Source organism: Pseudophryne corroboree, chromosome 3 (assembly GCF_028390025.1).
Source record: "Pseudophryne corroboree isolate aPseCor3 chromosome 3, aPseCor3.hap2, whole genome shotgun sequence".
NCBI classification, from domain to species: Eukaryota; Metazoa; Chordata; class Amphibia; order Anura; family Myobatrachidae; genus Pseudophryne; species Pseudophryne corroboree.
In genome coordinates, this window is record NC_086446.1 from 21148191 (window position 1) to 21168621 (window position 20431).

At 47.7% G+C, this 20431-nt stretch overlaps 1 protein-coding gene across 1 annotated transcript in view; it reads left to right on the top strand.

Moving 5' to 3' along the window:
• LOC135054549 (zinc finger protein 502-like) overlaps nucleotides 1-20431 on the top strand; it is a 187598-nt gene that overhangs the window by 87361 nt on the left and 79806 nt on the right. Inside the window, exon 7 of the mRNA XM_063957705.1 lies at nucleotides 8307-9284. Within this exon, the coding sequence (XP_063813775.1) occupies nucleotides 8307-9284 (978 nt within the window). The remainder of the gene's footprint in view (nucleotides 1-8306; nucleotides 9285-20431) is intronic.

Consider the following 20431-nt stretch of genomic DNA (forward strand, 5'->3'; position numbering starts at 1 on the left):
GCCATCTGTACCCCTCACCCACACTACCGCTATACACTCCCTTATGTGCCATCTGTACCCTCACCCTCACTACCGCTATACACTCCCTTATGTGCCATCTGTACCCCTCACCCTCACTACCGCTATACACTCCCTTATGTGCCGTATGTACCCCGCACTACCGCTATACACTCCCTTATGTGCCGTCTGTACCCCTCACCCGCACTACCGCTATACACTCCCTTATGTGCCATCTGTACCTCTCACCCGCACTACCGCTATACACTCCCTTATGTGCCGTCTGTACCCCTCACCCACACTACCGCTATACACTCCCTTATGTGCCGTCTCTACCCCTCACCCACACTACCGCTATACACTCCCTTATGTGCCGTCTGTACCCCTCACCCACACTACCGCTATACACTCCCTTATGTGCCGTCTGTACCTCTCACCTGCACTACCGCTATACACTCCCTTATGTGCCGTCTGTACCTCTCACCCACACTACCGATATACACTCCCTTATGTGCCGTCTGTACCTCTCATCTGCACTACCGATATACACTCCCTTATGTGCTGTCTGTACCCCTCACCAGCACTACCGCTATACACTCCCTTATGTGCCGTCTGTACCCCTCACCCGCACTACCGCTATACACTCCCTTATGTGCCATCTGTACCCCTCACCCGCACTACCGCTATACACTCCCTTATGTGCCATCTGTACCCCTCACCCGCACTACCGCTATACACTCCCTTATGTGCCGTCTGTACCTCTCACCCGCACTACCGCTATACACTCCCTTATGTGCCATCTGTACCCCTCACCCGCACTACCTCTATACACTCCCTTATGTGCCATCTTTACCCCTCACCCGCACTACCGCTATACACTCCCTTATGTATCATCTGTATCCCTCACCCACACTACCGCTATACACTCCCTTATGTGCCGTCTGTACCCCTCACCCACACTACAGCTATACACTCCCTTATGTGCCATCTGTACCCCTCACCCACACTACCGCTATACACTCCCTTATGTGCCATCTGTACCCCTCACCCACACTACCGTTATACACTCCCTTATGTGCCGTCTGTACCCCACACCCACACTACCGCTATATACCCCCTTATGTGCCATCTATACCCCTCACCCACACTACCACTATACACTCCCTTATGTGCCATCTATACCCCTCACCCACACTACCGCTATACACTCCCTTATGTGCCATCTGTACCCCTCACCCACACTACAGCTATACACTCCCTTATGTGCCATCTGTACCCCTCACCCACACTACCGTTATACACTCCCTTATGTGCCGTCTGTACCCCACACCCACACTACCGCTATATACCCCCTTATGTGCCATCTATACCCCTCACCCACACTACCGCTATACACTCCCTTATGTGCCATCTATACCCCTCACCCACACTACCACTATACACTCCCTTATGTGCCATCTGTACCCCTCACCCGCACTACCGCTATACACTCCCTTATGTGCCGTCTGTACCCCTCACCCACACTACAGCTATACACTCCCTTATGTGCCATCTGTACCCCTCACCCACACTACCGCTATACACTCCCTTATGTGCCATCTGTACCCCTCACCCACACTACCGCTATACACTTCCTTATGTGCCGTCTGTACCCCTCACCCACACTACCGTTATACACTCCCTTATGTGCCGTCTGTACCCCACACCCGCACTACTGCTATACACTCCCTTATGTGCCGTCTGTACCCATCACCCACACTACAGCTATACACTCCCTTATGTGCCGTCTGTACCTCTCACCCGCACTACCGCTATACACTCCCTTATGTGCCGTCTGTACCCCTCACCCACACTACCGCTATACACTCCCTTATGTGCCGTCTGTACCCCTCACCCACACTACCGCTATACACTCCCTTATGTGCCATCTGTACCCCTCACCCACACTACCGTTATACACTCCCTTATGTGCCATCTATACCCCTCACCCACACTACCGCTATACACTCCCTTATGTGCCATCTGTACCTCTCACCCACACTACCGCTATACACTCCCTTATGTGCCGTCTGTACCCCTCACCCACACTACCGTTATACACTCCCTTATGTGCCGTCTGTACCTCTCACCCGCACTACCGCTATACACTCCCTTATGTGCCGTCTGTACCTCTCACCCGCACTACCGCTATACACCCCCTTATGTGCTATCTGTACCCCTCACCCACACTACCGCTATACACTCCCTTATGTGCCATCTGTACCCCTCACCCACACTACCGCTATACACTCCCTTATGTGCCGTCTGTACCCCTCACCCACACTACCGCTATACACTCCCTTATGTGCCGTCTGTACCTCTCACCCGCACTACCGCTATACACCCCCTTATGTGCTATCTGTACCCCTCACCCACACTACCGCTATACACTCCCTTATGTGCTATCTGTACCCCTCACCCACACTACCGCTATACACTCCCTTATGTGCCATCTATACCCCTCACCCACACTACCGCTATACACTCCCTTATGTGCCGTCTGTACCCCTCACCCGCACTACCGCTATACACCCCCTTATGTGCCGTCTGTACCCCTCACCCGCACTACCGCTATACACTCCCTTATGTGCCTTCTGTACCCCTCACCCGCACTACCACTATACACTCCCTTATGTGCCATCTGTACCCCTCACCCGCACTACCGCTATACACTCCCTTATGTGCCATCTGTACCCCTCACCCGCACTACCGCTATACACTCCCTTATGTGCCGTCTGTACCCCTCACCCACACTACCGCTATACACTCCCTTATGTGCCATCTGTACCCCTCACCCACAGTACAGCTATACACTCCCTTATGTGCCATCTGTACCCCTCACCCACACTACCGCTATACACTCCCTTATGTGCCGTCTGTACCCCTCACCCACACTACCGTTATACACTCCCTTATGTGCCGTCTGTACCCCACACCACCGCTATATACCCCCTTATGTGTCGTCTGTACCCCTCACCCGCACTACTGCTATACACTCCCTTATGTGCCGTCTGTACCCATCACCCACACTACAGCTATACACTCCCTTATGTGCCGTCTGTACCCATCACCCACACTACCGCTATACACTCCCTTATGTGCCGTCTGTACCTCTCACCCGCACTACCGCTATACACTCCCTTATGTGCCGTCTGTACTCCTCACCCACACTACCGCTATACACCCCCTTATGTGCCATCTGTACCCCTCACCCACACTACAGCTATACACTCCCTTATGTGCCATCTGTACCCCTCACCCACACTACCGCTATACACTCCCTTATGTGCCATCTGTACCCCTCACCCACACTACCGTTATACACTCCCTTATGTGCCGTCTGTACCCCACACCCACACTACCGCTATATACCCCCTTATGTGCCATCTATACCCCTCACCCACACTACCGCTATACACTCCCTTATGTGCCATCTGTACCTCTCACCCACACTACCGCTATACACTCCCTTATGTGCCGTCTGTACCCCTCACCCACACTACCGCTATACACTCCCTTATGTGCCGTCTGTACCTCTCACCCACACTACCGCTATATACTCCCTTATGTGCCGTCTGTACCTCTCACCCACACTACCGCTATACACTCCCTTATGTGCTGTCTGTACCCCATACCCACACTACCGCTATACACTCCCTTATGCGCCATCTGTACCCCTCACCCGCACTACCGATATACACTCCCTTATGTACCATCTGTACCCCTCACCCGCACTACCACTATACACTCCCTTATGTGCCGTCTGTACTCCTCACCCGCACTACCGATATACACTCCCTTATGTACCATCTGTACCCCTCACCCGCACTACCGCTATACACTCCCTTATGTGCTGTCTGTACCCCTCACCCGCACTACCACTATACACTCCGTTATGTGCCATCTGTACCCCTCACCCACAATACCGCTATATACCCCCTTATGTGCCGTCTGTACCCCTCACCCGCACTACCGCTATACACTCCCTTATGTGCCATCTGTACCCCTCACCCACACTACCGCTATACACTCCCTTATGTGCCGTCTGTACTGTACACCCACACTACCGCTATACACTCCCTTATGTGCCATCTGTACCCCTCACCCACACTACCGCTATACACCCCCTTATGTGCCGTCTGTACCCCTCACCCACACTACCGCTATACACTACCTTATGTGCCGTCTGTACCCCTCACCCACAATACCGCTATATACCCCCTTATGTGCCGTCTGTACCCCTCACCCGCACTACCGCTATACACTCCCTTATGTGCCATCTGTACCCCTCACCCGCACTACCGCTATACACTCCCTTATGTGCCATCTGTACCCCTCACCCGCACTACCGCTATACACTCCCTTATGTGCTGTCTGTACCCCTCACCCGCACTACCGCTATACACTCCCTTATGTGCCGTCTGTACCCCTCACCCACAATACCGCTATATACCCCCTTATGTGCCGTCTGTACCCCTCACCTGCACTACCGCTATACACTCCCTTATGTGCCATCTGTACCCCTCACCCACACTACCACTATACACTCCCTTATGTGCCGTCTGTACCCCTCACCCACACTACCGCTATACACTACCTTATGTGCCGTCTGTACCCCTCACCCACAATACCGCTATACACTCCCTTATGTGCCGTCTGTACCCCTCACCCACAATACCGCTATACACTCCCTTATGTGCCGTCTGTACCCCTCACCCACACTACCGCTATACACCCCCTTATGTGCCGTCTGTACCCCTCACCCGCACTACCGCTATACACTCCCTTATGTGCCATCTGTACCCCTCACCCACACTACCGCTATACACTCCCTTATGTGCCGTCTGTACTGTACACCCACACTACCGCTATACACTCCTTTATGTGCCGTCTGTACCCCTCACCCACACTACCGCTATACACTCCCTTATGTGCCGTCTGTACCTCTCACCCACACTACCGCTATACACTCCCTTATGTACCATCTGTACCCCTCACCCACACTACCGCTATACACTCCCTTATGTGCCGTCTGTACCCCTCACCCGCAATACCGCTATACACTCCCTTATGTGCCATCTGTACCCCTCACCCACACTACCACTATACACTCCCTTATGTGCCGTCTGTACCTCTCACCCACACTACCGCTATACACTCCCTTATGTACCATCTGTACCCCTCACCCACACTACCGCTATACACTCCCTTTTGTGCCGTCTGTACCCCTCACCCGCACTACCGCTATACACTCCCTTATGTGCCATCTGTGCCCCTCACCCACACTACCACTATACACTCCCTTATGTGCCGTCTGTACCCCTCACCCACACTACCGCTATACACTACCTTATGTGCCGTCTGTACCTCTCACCCACAATACCGCTATACACTCCCTTATGTGCCGTCTGTACCCCTCACCCACAATATCGCTATACACTCCCTTATGTGCCATCTGTACCCCTCACCCACACTACCGCTATACACTACCTTATGTGCCGTCTGTACCCCTCACCCACACTACCGCTATACACCCCCTTATGTGCCGTCTGTACCCCTCACCCGCACTACCGCTATACACTCCCTTATGTGCCATTTGTACCCCTCACCCACACTACCGCTATACACTCCCTTATGTGCCGTCTGTACTGTACACCCACACTACCGCTATACACTCCCTTATGTGCCGTCTGCACCCCTCACCCACACTACCGCTATACACCCCCTTATGTGCCGTCTGTACCCCTCACCCGCACTACCGCTATACACTCCCTTATGTGCCATCTGTACCCCTCACCCACACTACCGCTATACACTCCCTTATGTGCCGTCTGTACTGTACACCCACACTACCGCTATACACTCCCTTATGTGCCGTCTGTACCCCTCACCCACACTACCGCTATATACCCCCTTATGTGCCATCTGTACCCCTCACCCACACTACCGCTATACACTACCTTATGTGCCGTCTGTACCCCTCACCCACACTACCGCTATACACCCCCTTATGTGCCGTCTGTACCCCTCACCCGCACTACCGCTATACACTCCCTTATGTGCCATCTGTACCCCTCACCCACACTACCGCTATACACTCCCTTATGTGCCGTCTGTACTGTACACCCACACTACCGCTATACACTCCCTTATGTGCCGTCTGCACCCCTCACCCACACTACCGCTATACACCCCCTTATGTGCCGTCTGTACCCCTCACCCGCACTACCGCTATACACTCCCTTATGTGCCATCTGTACCCCTCACCCACACTACCGCTATACACTCCCTTATGTGCCGTCTGTACTGTACACCCACACTACCGCTATACACTCCCTTATGTGCCATCTGTACCCCTCACCCGCACTACCGCTATACACTCCCTTATGTGCCGTCTGTACCCCTCACCCGCACTACCGCTATACACTCCCTTATGTGCCGTCTGTACCCCTCACCCGCACTACTACTATACACTCCCTTATGTGCCGTCTGTACCCCTCACCCACACTACCGCTATACACTCCCTTATGTGCCATCTGTACCCCTCACCCACACTACCGCTATACACTCCCTTATGTGCCGTCTGTACCCCTCACCCGCACTACCGCTATACACTCCCTTATGTGCCGTCTGTACCCCTCACCCACACTACCACTATACACTCCCTTATGTGCCGTCTGTACCCCTCACCCGCACTACCACTATACACTCCCTTATGTGCCATCTGTACCTCTCACCCGCACTACCGCTATACACCCCCTTATGTGCCATCTGTACCCCTCACCCACACTACCGCTATACACTCCCTTATGTGCCATCTGTACCCTCACCCTCACTACCGCTATACACTCCCTTATGTGCCATCTGTACCCCTCACCCTCACTACCGCTATACACTCCCTTATGTGCCGTATGTACCCCGCACTACCGCTATACACTCCCTTATGTGCCGTCTGTACCCCTCACCCGCACTACCGCTATACGCTCCCTTATGTGCCATCTGTACCTCTCACCCGCACTACCGCTATACACTCCCTTATGTGCCGTCTGAACCCCTCACCCACACTACCGCTATACACTCCCTTATGTGCCGTCTCTACCCCTCACCCACACTACCGCTATACACTCCCTTATGTGCCGTCTGTACCCCTCACCCACACTACCGCTATACACTCCCTTATGTGCCGTCTGTACCTCTCACCTGCACTACCGCTATACACTCCCTTATGTGCCGTCTGTACCTCTCACCCACACTACCGATATACACTCCCTTATGTGCCGTCTGTACCTCTCATCTGCACTACCGATATACACTCCCTTATGTGCTGTCTGTACCCCTAACCCGCACTACAGCTATACACTCCCTTATGTGCCATCTGTACCCCTCACCCGCACTACCGCTATACACTCCCTTATGTGCCGTCTGTACCCCACACCCACAATACCGCTATACACTCCCTTATGTGCCGTCTGTACCCCTCACCCGCACTACCGCTATACACTCCCTTATGTGCCATCTGTACCCCTCACCCGCACTACCGCTATACACTCCCTTATGTGCCATCTGTACCCCTCACCCGCACTACCGCTATACACTCCCTTATGTGCCGTCTGTACCTCTCACCCGCACTACCGCTATACACTCCCTTATGTGCCATCTGTACCCCTCACCCGCGCTACCTCTATACACTCCCTTATGTGCCATCTTTACCCCTCACCCGCACTACCGCTATACACTCCCTTATGTATCATCTGTATCCCTCACCCACACTACCGCTATACACTCCCTTATGTGCCGTCTGTACCCCTCACCCACACTACCGCTATACACTCCTTTATGTGCCGTCTGTACCCCTCACCCGCACTACCGCTATACACTCCCTTATGTGCCGTCTGTACACCTCACCCACACTACCGCTATACACTCCCTTATGTGCCATCTGTACCCCTCACCCGCACTACCGCTATACACTCCCTTATGTGCCGTCTGTACTGTATACCCACAATATATGCAGCACAAAAATAAAGTATGTGATCTACCCAATGTCGGCTGATGAGATCTGTTCCAGCTGTATGTAATATAGTAATGTATATAAAATAAGAGTCATCTTTGTTTTATAAATGTTTCATAATTATTTGTAATCTGGAATAAAAAGAAATAAAGCCAGTAAACATTGTGCTCTTAGTAATAGCATGAAGATTTTTTTTTAATTATTATTATTTTTCCACTTTTAATTTAAATATTTCCCTACATTTTATTGTTATTTCCAGCAGATGGAGGCACAAGCAGGATTACCTCGGAAGGAGATCACATATTGTCTCCACATTTTAAAATAAGTGATAATGTCACACAGGATTCTCAAGGAGACATCGCCATTACTGTTAATTTGCTTCCAGTACCTCACAGTGCAGATATAGCATCTGATCCCTCCAATCATGGGGAATATTCTACTGATACCTCCAGTATTGCTACACACATTACGGCTTACAGAGGTGTTAAACTCTTTCTCTGCTCTGAGTGTGGTAAATGTTTTACACATAAATCAGCTCTTGTTACACATCAGAGAATTCACACAGGTGAGAAGCCATTTACATGTGCTGAGTGTGGGAAATGTTTTACAGCGAATTCAAATCTTATTACACATCAGAGAACTCACACAGGGGAGAGGCCATATCCGTGCTCTGAGTGCGGAAAAGGCTTTAAATACAAATCACATCTTATTACACATCAGAGATATCACAAAGGAGAGAAGCCATTTCCATGCGCTGAGTGTGGGAAATATTTTTCACAGAGATCAAATCTCGTTACACATCAGAGAAGTCACACAGGTGAGAGGCGATTTACATGCTCGGAGTGTGGGAAATGTTTTACAGAAAAAGCAAACCTTGTTACACATCAGAGAAGTCACACCAAGGAGAAGCCATTTGCATGCTCTGAATGTGGGAAATGTTTTGCACATAAATCACATTTTAACACACATCAGAAACATCACACAGGTGAGAAGCCGGTTACATGCTCTGAATGTGGGAAATGTTTTACACGGAAATCATATCTTATTAAACATCAGAGAAGTCACACAGGTGAGAAGCCATTTGCATGCTCTGAGTGTGGGAAATGTTTTACACAGAAAACCTATCTTGTTAGACATCAGAGACAGCACACAGGTGAGAGACCATTTCCTTGCTCTGAGTGTGGGAAATGTTTTACACAGAAACCACATCTTGAAAGACATAAAAAAATTCATAAAGGTGAGCTGATAACCATGAAACACAATACTTTAGATATTGCAAATGATGCAAATTGTTTGGCTAATGCTAATCTCTTGTAATTTGAGAACCAGCGATAGCAGAATGGACATTACACAGAGCCACCAGTAGGCAATGCACTGGTTTATTTTCCACACAACAATCCACCTATAATGAATAATAATAAATAATAGAGCAGGGAAAGTCTGGGAGCCATTGGAACTCCAATCGAGGTCCATTCTGTCGTGGACCATTGTGTCACCTTAGCTGGGCAATGTAAATTAATTGTGAGCCGATTTATTTAAATTTTTTTTAGATTTATTGGGAAGTTGCATATATTCATAGGTAATATTTAGAAAATATTGATATTAGGATATTGTAAATTATAATTATGAATCATCGGTACTGTTGTCAATAGACCGATTTATTCGGGATGCTGACTTTAGCAGTTAAAAGTCAGACATCAGATACAGGAAACATTTTATCAGGAGGTTATTATAACCATGTCAATGCTAATTGTGGCTGAGGAAGGCCTTTTGGTTGACGTCAGGATATTACATCAAAGGTAACTGAATTCAGAGAAAAAGGCCAATTGCCTGACAGGACACAGTCCTTAGTCTGTGTCACCATCTACAGGAAAGCAAACCAGTGGGATGAACTCAGGCCGGTATCCGGATGGTAGGTCGACCACTATTGGTCAACACTGCCATGATCGACACATTAAAATGGTCGACACATGAAAAGGTCAACATGGCTTTTTTAAATAGATTTTTAACTTTTTTCATACTTTAGCATCCACGGTGACAACCTCGGAGAGAGGCACGTTGCCCTCAGCATGGCGAGCTTCGCGGTACACTAATTGGGGTTCCTGGTCATGTTATGGAAAAAAACGACACCAGAAACTTTAAAAATCCATGTTGACCTGTCCTGTGTTGACCATGTCAATGTCGACCAATAGTAGAACTTAACTAGGTCGACCATTTATCCCAGAACCACTCAGGCCACACGTGTATTGAGATGTCCACATTGGTAACCACACTAGATTAAAGTATCATCATATGGGATATGATTTATGAATTGAAATGATATATTTATAATAGCAAAGCGTGTGGAAAATAATCTAGAACATAGCTGAGGTCTGTTTGGAGGTGCGGTACGTTTTTCATATCACTCAGAAGTATGGTTTCTAAGATATGAAACATCTCAACAATTCCACATCACAGTGTATCATATTTATACTCATCTTGTAGATAGCATTGCGGAGAGTATTATGGTCACCCCATATTCTAGATCATATCGCAGGGGAAGTTATGCCCAATTATGTGAATTTGAGTTAAGCGTTATATGGGCGGATTCCAGGCTTCGGGATCCAATCAGCAGTGACTTATGTGACATGGTCCAAGGTGTGATACTCTGCTCATAAAGGTACGACCACCTGTTCTGGGTTCAGACCGGGAGATCAATGACACATTCAAGTTCAAAACCTGCATTTCTTCTGTTCTCCCTGGGACAGATTTTCACTGTGTTAATCTGTAAGTTTTATCATTTTTATCTGAATTGCTTGCCTGTACAGTGCATCCGGAAAGTATTCACAGCGTTTCACTTTTTCCACATTTTTGTTAAGTTACAGCCTTATACCAAAATGGAATACATTAAATTTTTCCCTCAAAATTCTACACACAATACCCCATAATGACAATGTGAAATAAGTTTTTTTTTTTTTTTGCAAACTTATTAAAACTAAAAAACTAAGAAATCATGTGTACATTAAGTATTCACAGCCTTTGCCATGAAGCTCAAAATTGAGCTCAGGTGCATCCTGTTTCCACTGATCAATCTTGAGCTGTCTCTACAGCTTAATTGGAGTCCACCTGTGATAAATACAAATGATTGGACATGATTTGGAAAGGCACACACCTGTCTATATAAGGTCCCACATTTGACAGTGCATGTCTGAGCACAAACCAAGCATGAAGTCAAAGTAATTGTCTGTAGAGCTCCGAGACGGGATTGTCTCAAGGCACAAATCTGGGGAAGGGTACAGAAAAATATCTGCTGCTTTGAAGGTCCCAATGAGCACAGTGGCCTGCATCATTTATAAATGGAAGAAGTTCAGAACCACCACAACTCTTTCTAGAGCTAGCCAGACAGCTAAACTGAGTGATCGGGCGAGAAGGGCCCTAGTGAGGGAGGTGACCAATAACCTGATGGTCACTCTGTCAGAGCTACAGCATTTCTCTGTGGAGGAGAACCTTCCAGAAGGACAACTTTCTCTGCAGCAATCCACCAGTCAGGCCTGTATGTTAGAGTGGCCAGATGGAAGCCACTCCTTAGTAAAAAGCACATGGCAGCCCACCTGGAGTTTTTAAAAATGCGCCTGAAGGACACTCAGACCATGAGAAAGAAAATGATCTGGTCTGATGAGACAAAGATTGAACTCTTTGGCGTGAATGCCAGGAGTCATGTTTGGAGGAAACCAGGCACCGCTCATCACCAGGCCAACACCATCCCTACTGTGAAGCATGATGGTGGCAGCATCATGCTGTGGGAATATTTTTCATCGGCAGGAACTGGGAGACTAGTTAGGATAGAGGGAAAGATGAATGTAGCAATGTACAGAGACATTCTGGATGAAAACCTGCTCTTGACCTCAGACTGGGGCGACGGTTCATCTTTCAGCAGCACAACAACCCTAAGCACACAGCCAAGATATCAAAGGAGTGGCTTCAGGACAACTCTGAATGTCCTTGAGTGGCCCAGCCAGAGCCCAGACTTGAATCCGATTGAACAGCTCTGGAGAGATCTGAAAATGGCTGTGCACCGCCACTTCCCATCCAACCTGATGGAGCTTGAGAGGTGCTGCAAAGAGGAATGGGAGAAACTGGCCAAAGATAGGTGTGCCAAGCTTGTGGCATTATATTCAAAAATACTTACATAGAAACATAGAATTTGTCGGCAGATAAGAACCACTTGGCCCATCTAGTCTGCCCCTTTTTTTTTTTAATATTATTTTTTTTATCACTAACCTTATTTGATCCTTATTTCTTTGTAAGGATATCCTTATGTCTATCCCATGCATGTTTAAATTGCTCTACTGTCTTAGCCTCTACCACCTCTGATGGGAGGCTATTCCACTTGTCCACTACCCTTTCTGTGAAATAATTTTTCCGCAAATTTCCCCTGAACCTCCCCCCCTCCAGTCTCAGTGCATGTCCTCGTGTCCTATTGCTTCTCTTCATTTGGAGAATGTTTCCCTCCTGGACTTTGTTAAAACCCTTCATATATTTGAAAGTTTCTATCATGTCCCCCCTTTCTCTTCTCTGCTCCAAACTATACATATTGAGATTTCTTAGTCTTTCTGGGTATGTTTTGTGATGTAGGCCATGCACCATTTTAGTTGCCCTCCTTTGTACAGTTTCTAACTTGAGGCTGTAATTGCTGCCAAAGGTGCATCAACAAAGTATTGAGCAAAGGCTGTGAATACTTATGTACATGTGATTTCTAAGTTTTTTTATTTTTAATAAATTTGCCAAAATCTAAAAAAAACTTTTCATTTTGTCATTATGTTTTATTGTGTGTAGAATTTTGAGGGAAAAAATGGATTTATTTAGTTTCGGAATAAGGCTGTAACATAAAATGTGGAAAAAGTGAAGCGCTGTGAATACTTTCCAGATGCACTGTATATGACATCATCCAAGGTGTGATACTCTGCTGATAAAGGTATGACTGCCTATTCTGGGTTCAGACTGGGAGTTCAATGACGCATTGAAGTTCAAAACCTGCATGTTCTCTACATTTATCCCCAGAATTTCTTGCCTGTGTGTACTTTTGTAACCATTTTCTTCTTAACATTCTTTTCGAAAGAAGCGTTGTACCTTTTTTTGTAAATAAAGTGTTTTCCATTAGTTCATTCATATATCCTCTTAGAGCCCAGTCCTTTGAAGAGATTGTAAACTGCTAGTATATTGTATAAGCTGCTATTATTTGCTGAAGCAACTGTGTACTGTGTGGACGTTTGGGTTGCCGTGCCTGTACAATTGGGGATATTAATAATAATACACTGTTATTAATTGCCAATAACAGTGGGGCGATATCACAGACTGTGTGGTATCGCCAAGCCTATGCGCAATTGTTTATCAAGGTGTTGGGGAACCTTCTCACGGGTGATGGCAGTGCATCATGGGTAATTACCGTGCTCTGACCAATAGTTAAAGCACAGGGTCCTCCGAATAGTCAGGGACAGTAGGAGGTCCCTGACAGCATGTATTAGACTATATATATATATATATATATATATATATATATATATATCTATATGCACTGCTCAAAAAAATAAAGGTAACACTTAAACAACACAATGTAACTCCAAGTCAATCACACTTCTGTGAAATCAAACTGTCCACTTAGGAATCAACACTGATTGACAATCAATTTCACATGCTGTTGTGCAAATGGAATAGACAACAGGTGGGAATTATAGGCAATAAGCAAGACACCCCCAATAAAGGAGTTGTTCTGCAGGTGGTGACCACAGACCACTTCTCAGCTCCTATGCTTTCTGGCTGATGTTTTGGTCACTTTTGAAAGCTGGCGCTGCTTTCACTCTAGTGATAGCATGAGATGGTGTCTACAACCCACAGAAGTGGCTCAGGTAGTGCAGCTCATCCAGGATGGCACATCAATGCGAGGTGTGGCAAGAAGGTTTGCTGTGACTGTCAGCGTAGTGTCCAGAGCATGGAGGCGCTACCAGAAGACAGGCCAGTACATCAGGAGACGTGGAGGAGGCCATAGGAGGGCAACAACCAAGCAGCAGGACCGCTACCTCCGCCTTTGTGCAAGGAGGAACAGGAGGAGCACTGCCAGAGCCCTGCAAAAGGACCTACTGCAAGCCATGCTCTGGATGCATGTGTCTACTCAAACGATCAGAAACAGACCCCATGAGGGAGGTATGAGGGCCCAACGTCCACAGGTGGGGGTTGTGCTTACAGCCCAACACGGTGCAGGACGTTTGGCATTTGCCAGAGAACACCAAGATTGGCAAATTCGCCACTGGCGCCCTGTGCTCTTCACAGATGAAAGCAGGTTCTCACTGAGCACATGTGACAGAGTCTGGAGACGCCAAGGAGAACATTCTGCTGCCTGCAACATCCTCCAGCATGACCGGTTTGGCAGTGGGTCAGTAATGGTGTGGGGTGGCATTTCTTTGGGGGGCCGCACAGCCCTCCATGTGCTCGCCAGAGGTAGCCTGACTGCCATTAGGTACCGAGATGAGATCCTCAGACCCCTTGTGAGACCATATGCTGGTGCGGTTGGCCCTGGTTTCCTCATGATGCAAGACAATGCTAGACCTCATGTGGCTGGAGTGTGTCAGCAGTTCCTGCAAGACGAAAGGCATTGATGCTATGGACTGGCCCTCCCGTTCCCCAGACCTGAATCCAATTTTGCACATCTGGGACATCATGTCTCGCTCCATCCACCAACTCCACGTTGCGTCACAGACTGTCCAGGAGTTGGCGGATGCTTTAGTCCAGGTCTGGGAGGAGATCCCTCAGGAGACCATCTGCCACCTCATCAGGAGCATGCCCAGGCATTGTAGGGAGGTCATACAGGCACGTGGAGGCCACACACACTGCCGAGCCTCATTTTGACTTGTTTTAATGACATTACATCAAAGATGGATCAGCCTGTAGTGTGTTTTTCCACTTTAATTTTGAGTGTGACTCCAAATCCAGACCTCCATGGGTTAATAAATTTGATTTCCATTGATAACTTTTGTGTGATTTTGTTGTCAGCACATTCAACTATGTAAAGAACAAAGTATTTAATAAGAATATTTCATTTACTCAGATCTAGGATGTGTTATTTTAGTGTTCCCTTTATTTGTTTGAGCAGTTATATATATATATATATATATATATATACAGGTTGAGTATCCCTTATTCAAAATCACAAATTTTTGGTTCCCCTACTGAGATAATGACACATATACATTATATTATATATCTATATATGACTTGGTCTTGGTAGGGGACCCAAAAATGCGGGATTTTGAATTTTGGATAAGGGATACTCAACCTGTATATATATCGGAACATGTTTTCTTCTGTTTCTATGTTAAGTTCTTTTCTCGTACTCCGTAGAGGATGCTGGGGTCCACATTAGTACCATGGGGTATAGACGGGTCCACTAGGAGCCACTGGCACTTTAATAGTTTGATAGTGTGGGCTGGCTCCTCCCTCTATGCCCCTCCTACCAGACTCAGTCTAGAAACTGCCCAAGGATACGGACAACTTAGAGAAGAGTTGAACACAGATAGTGGCGAGATTCACACCAGCTCACACATACCAGGCAAACCAAGTTAACTAGCTTGAAAACAGCTGAACAAAATTGCTTAACCAAGTAAAGAACATTACTTTAACCAAGAACCAAGCAGTACTGAACTAAGTAACCACTGCAGGATCACGAAGCGCTGCGCGGCCGTTCAGCATCCTCTATGGACTACGAGAAAAGGATTTATCGGTAGGTAATTAAAATCTTATTTTCTCTTACGTCCTGGGGGATGCTGGGGTTCACATTAGTACCATGGGGATGTACCAAAGCTCCCAGTACGGGAGGGAGAGCATGGAGGCTCCTGCAGAACTGATTGACCAAACTGTAGGTCCTCAGTGGCCAAAGTATCGAACTTGTAGAACTTAGCAAACGTGTTCAACCCAGACCAAGTAGCCGTTCGGCAAAGCTGTAAAGCCGAGACCCCCCGGGAAGCCGCCCAGGAAGAACCCACCTTACAAGTAGAGTGGGCCTTAGATTTTGGACACGACAATCCTGCCATAGAATACGCATGCTGGATAGTGAACCTGATCCAGCGAGAGATCGTCTGCTTAGAAGCAGATCACCCAAGTTCCTTGGGATCATACAGGACAAACAGAGAGTCCAATGTTCTGTGACGAGTGGTCCTCTTCGCATAGATTTTCAGAGCCCTTACAACATCCAATGACTTTGATGAAATTGAGGAGTCAGTAGCAACTGGTACAATAGATTGGTTGATATGAAATGCCAACACAACCTTCAGAAGGAACTGCTGATGTGGCCGGAGCTCAGCCCTATCTTCATGGAAGATCAAGTAGAGGCTTTTACAAGGCCCCCAACTCTGACACATGTCTAGCAGAAGCTAAGGCCAACAAAGTGACAGCCTTCCATATGAGAAACTTGACCTCAACCTCCTGTAGAGGCTCAAACCAATCCGATTGGAGGAACTGTAACACCACGTTAAAATCCCAGGGTGCCGTAGGTGGCACAAAGGGAGGCTGGATGTGCAGAACCCCTTTCAAGAAAGTCTGAAATTCTGGGAGAGCAGCCAATTGTTTCTGGAAGAAAATGGATGGGGCTGATATCTGGACCTTTACGGATCCCAACCTCAGGCCCATATCCACACCTGCTTGCAGCAGGTACTCCCGAAGAGGAAGAGGCCTTGGATCTTCCAGCAGAAAATCCGCATACCAAGCCCTGCTTGGCCAGTCTGGCGCAATAAGGGCTGCTTGAACTATTGTTTTCTTTATGCGCTTTAGAATCCTTGGAATTAGTGGAAGTGGAGGAAACACGTACACCGAACTGAACACCTATGGAGACACCAGAGCGTCCACCGCCACTGCTTGCAGGTCTCTCGACCTGGAACAATACCTCCGAAAGTTCTTGTTGAGGCGGGAGGCAATCATGTCTATTTGAGGAACCCCCAAAGATTTGTCACCTCCGTGAACACCTCTGGATGGAGGCCCCACTCTCCTGGATGGAGATCGTGTCTGCTGAGGAAGTCTGCTTCCCAGTTGTCCACTGCCGGAAAGAAAAAATTGCTGACAGCACCACCGTGTGTTTTTCTGCCCAGAGTATAATTCTTGTTACCTCAGACAGTGAAGCTCTGCTCTTCGTTCCGCCCTGCACTGCACTTGAATGGCTCAATCTTGCAGAAGATGTGCCGCTTGGAGACATTTGTAGCCACCAGAGGAGTGAAATCCTTGCTTTCAGTGACAGATGAATCCTCAGGTGCAAATGTAGATGAGACCCCGACCACTTGTCCAGATCCAGTTGGAAGGGGTGAGCATGAAGTCTTCCGTACTGTAGAGCCTCGTAGGAGACAACCATCTTCCCCAGAAGGCGAATGCACTGATGAACCAATACCCGGGCTGGCTTCAGGACATCCCGGACCATTGTTTGAATCACCAGCGCTTTCTCCTCCGGTAGAAACACCCTCTGCACTTCCGTGTCGAGAATCATCTCCAGGAAAGACAATCTCCTTGTCGGCTCCAAATGTGACTTTGGAATGTTCAGGATCCAACCATGGTCCCTGAGCAGACGAGTCGTGAGAGCAATCGACTGCAACAGTTTTTTCCTGGTCGATGCCTTTATCAGCAGATCGTCCAGATATGGAATTATGTTCACCCCGTCTGCGGAGAACCATCATCTCTGCCATCACCTTGGTGAACACCCTAGGTGCTGTGGAGAGGCCGAATGGCAGTACCTGGAATTGATAGTGACAGTCCAACAGTGCAAATCTGACATAAGCCTGGTGCGGCAGCAGCCAAATCAGAATGTGGAGGTACGCATCCTTGATATCCAGGGATACCAGAAACTCTCCCTCCTCAGAGACTCCATTTTGAATTTGAACTCCCTCGGATAAGGGTCTAACGATTTCAAGTTCATAAATCGGTCTGACCGAACCATCCGGTTTCGGTACCATGAAAAGGTTTGAATAATAACCCGTGGTTTGCATATGAGGCAAAACTGGGACTATGACCTGTGACTTTTCCAATTTATGGATGGCTTTCTGTAGGATAGCCCTGTCTGCCAGCAAAGCTGGCAAGCCTGATTTGAAGAATCGGTGAGGTGGAAGTTCTTGAAACTCCAGTCTGTACCCCTGGGACAAAATATCCTGTACCCATAGATCCAGGCCGGATGACACCCAGACGTGGCTAAAGCGTCTGAGTCTCGCACCCACCAGCCTGTCCTCCAGGCTTCGCGGTCCACCGTCATGCTGAGGATTTTGAGGTGCCAGAAGCAGGCTTCTAGTCCTGGGAGCCTGCAGGTGCAGGCTTTTTAGATTTTGCATGTCCACCTCTGAAGAAAGTGGAAGTATGTTTGGACTTTTTTGTATTAGTGGACTGAAAGGACTGCGACGTAGATAAAGAAAAGGGTTTCTTCATAGAAGGTGTAACGGAGGGAAGAAAAGGTTACTTACCCGCGGTTGCCGTGGAAATCCATGCATCCAACGCTTCCCCGAATAGAGCTTGACCTGTGTAGGGTAGGTGTCAGGTCCGGGTGTTTTTGTGAATCCGTTAACCCGGAACCAACCACAGGTGTAGGTGCTGGGGTATGAAGAAAGCAGGGAGGATGAAGAAAGTTCCGTTTCATATATTTATTGAAATAACAATTCAGTAAGGAGTTAAATGACTAGTTGTTAATCTTCATTATACTGAAGTGTTGCAGGAATGGCAGAAATAATATGCAAGAGAAAACTCAAAAATAAATAAAAGAAATGTTCATGGAAACATATGCAAAAACAAGCTGAAGAATAAATGTTGAATTGTCCAAATATAAACAAGCTTTGATGCTGAACTGCAGATTGTGTTTAACTGGTTAATGCAGACATGGAGAATTAACTGTAAGAATTTGCAATGGAGTTTTGAGAGTTAACTGAGAGACTGAAGAATTATCCTTGAAATGACAACATAGCAAATAAAAAGTACTGAATTGGGTTACTTGCGGGTTCCGGAGATCACTGTGAAACTGTAGTAGATGACAAGGTGATGAATGGGTTAAATGCAGAGTTGAACAAATGAACAGCTGAGGGAAATGGAATCCTCCAGACTTTGTATGATAGGCAGACAGACAAGGTAACCTCATGCAGGACACTGGGAATCCAACTATTTCCAATAGGTGTGCAATTAACTGATAGCACAACGGAGAGCCGGTGGATCTTTGGCAGTGAAGGCTGCAAAGGGACATCTGGGAACGGAGGCGATATCTGGACCACGGGAATCACACAGGAATGCACGGAGAGAGCTCAGAGCTAGAGCACAGCGTTGATACAACAAAGCACTGGCCCAGAGTAACATAATCCCAGCCTACTTAAAGGCAGCACAAGCACGGGATTGGCTTACACCTGCCCACAGGTGTTTTCACAAGTGCTCTGTATTAGCTATTTGGTCTCCAACATGGCCACCTCCTATACAGCAGACACACCGCAGTGCCTTAGGCCATTTGGTCCCCGCACTCACAGTTCCCAGACTCTGCATTACCTGTGCCACTGATCACGCCGCGTCCCCACACGGGCGCACAGCACCGCGAGCAACCGCACTGGCAACGGATGAACCCCAGAACCCGCAAAGGTGAGAGACCGGTTCGTGACAGTACCCCCTCTTCTACGGGTGGTCTCCGAACACCTTTGAACCTTGTCAGGATTTTTGGAGAAGTATTTCTGTACCAGTCTTGGAGCATGAACATCTTCAGAGAAAACCCAGGATCTCTCCTCCGGACCGTAACCCTTCCAGTCGACCAGAAACTGTAAACGTCCATATCGGGAACGTGGGTCCACAATCTCTTTAACTTCAAATTCCTCATTCTGCAAAGAGTGAACTTTAGGAGATTTGGACTGGGTAGTACGGAACTTATTGAGAATCAAAGGCTTCAGTAAAGATGTATGAAAGGCGTTAGGAATTCTCAAAGATGGTGGCATTTTGACTTTGTATGACACAGGGTTGAGTACCTTTACAATGGGAAATGGACCAATAAACTTGGGAGCAAATTTCTTAGAAGGAACTTTGAACTTGAGATTGCGCGTAGAAATCCAAACTTTGTCTCCGACTTTGTAATTCGGTACAGCTTTACGTTTTCTATCTGCAAAAGATATATAACGAGCGGAAGTTTTGACCAAGGACTTACGTACACAACTCCAGATGCTAGATAGACGTTGAAGCTCTTGATCTGCCGCTGGGACCTCTAGGGCTGGCAATAGATGAAACTCTGGCACACGAGGATGAAAGCCGAAGTTAATATAAAAGGGCGTAGATTCTGAAGATGAATGGAAGAGATTATTATGAGCAAATTCTGCCAATGGAAGGTAGTCAACCCAATCATCCTGTGAGGACGATATATATAGC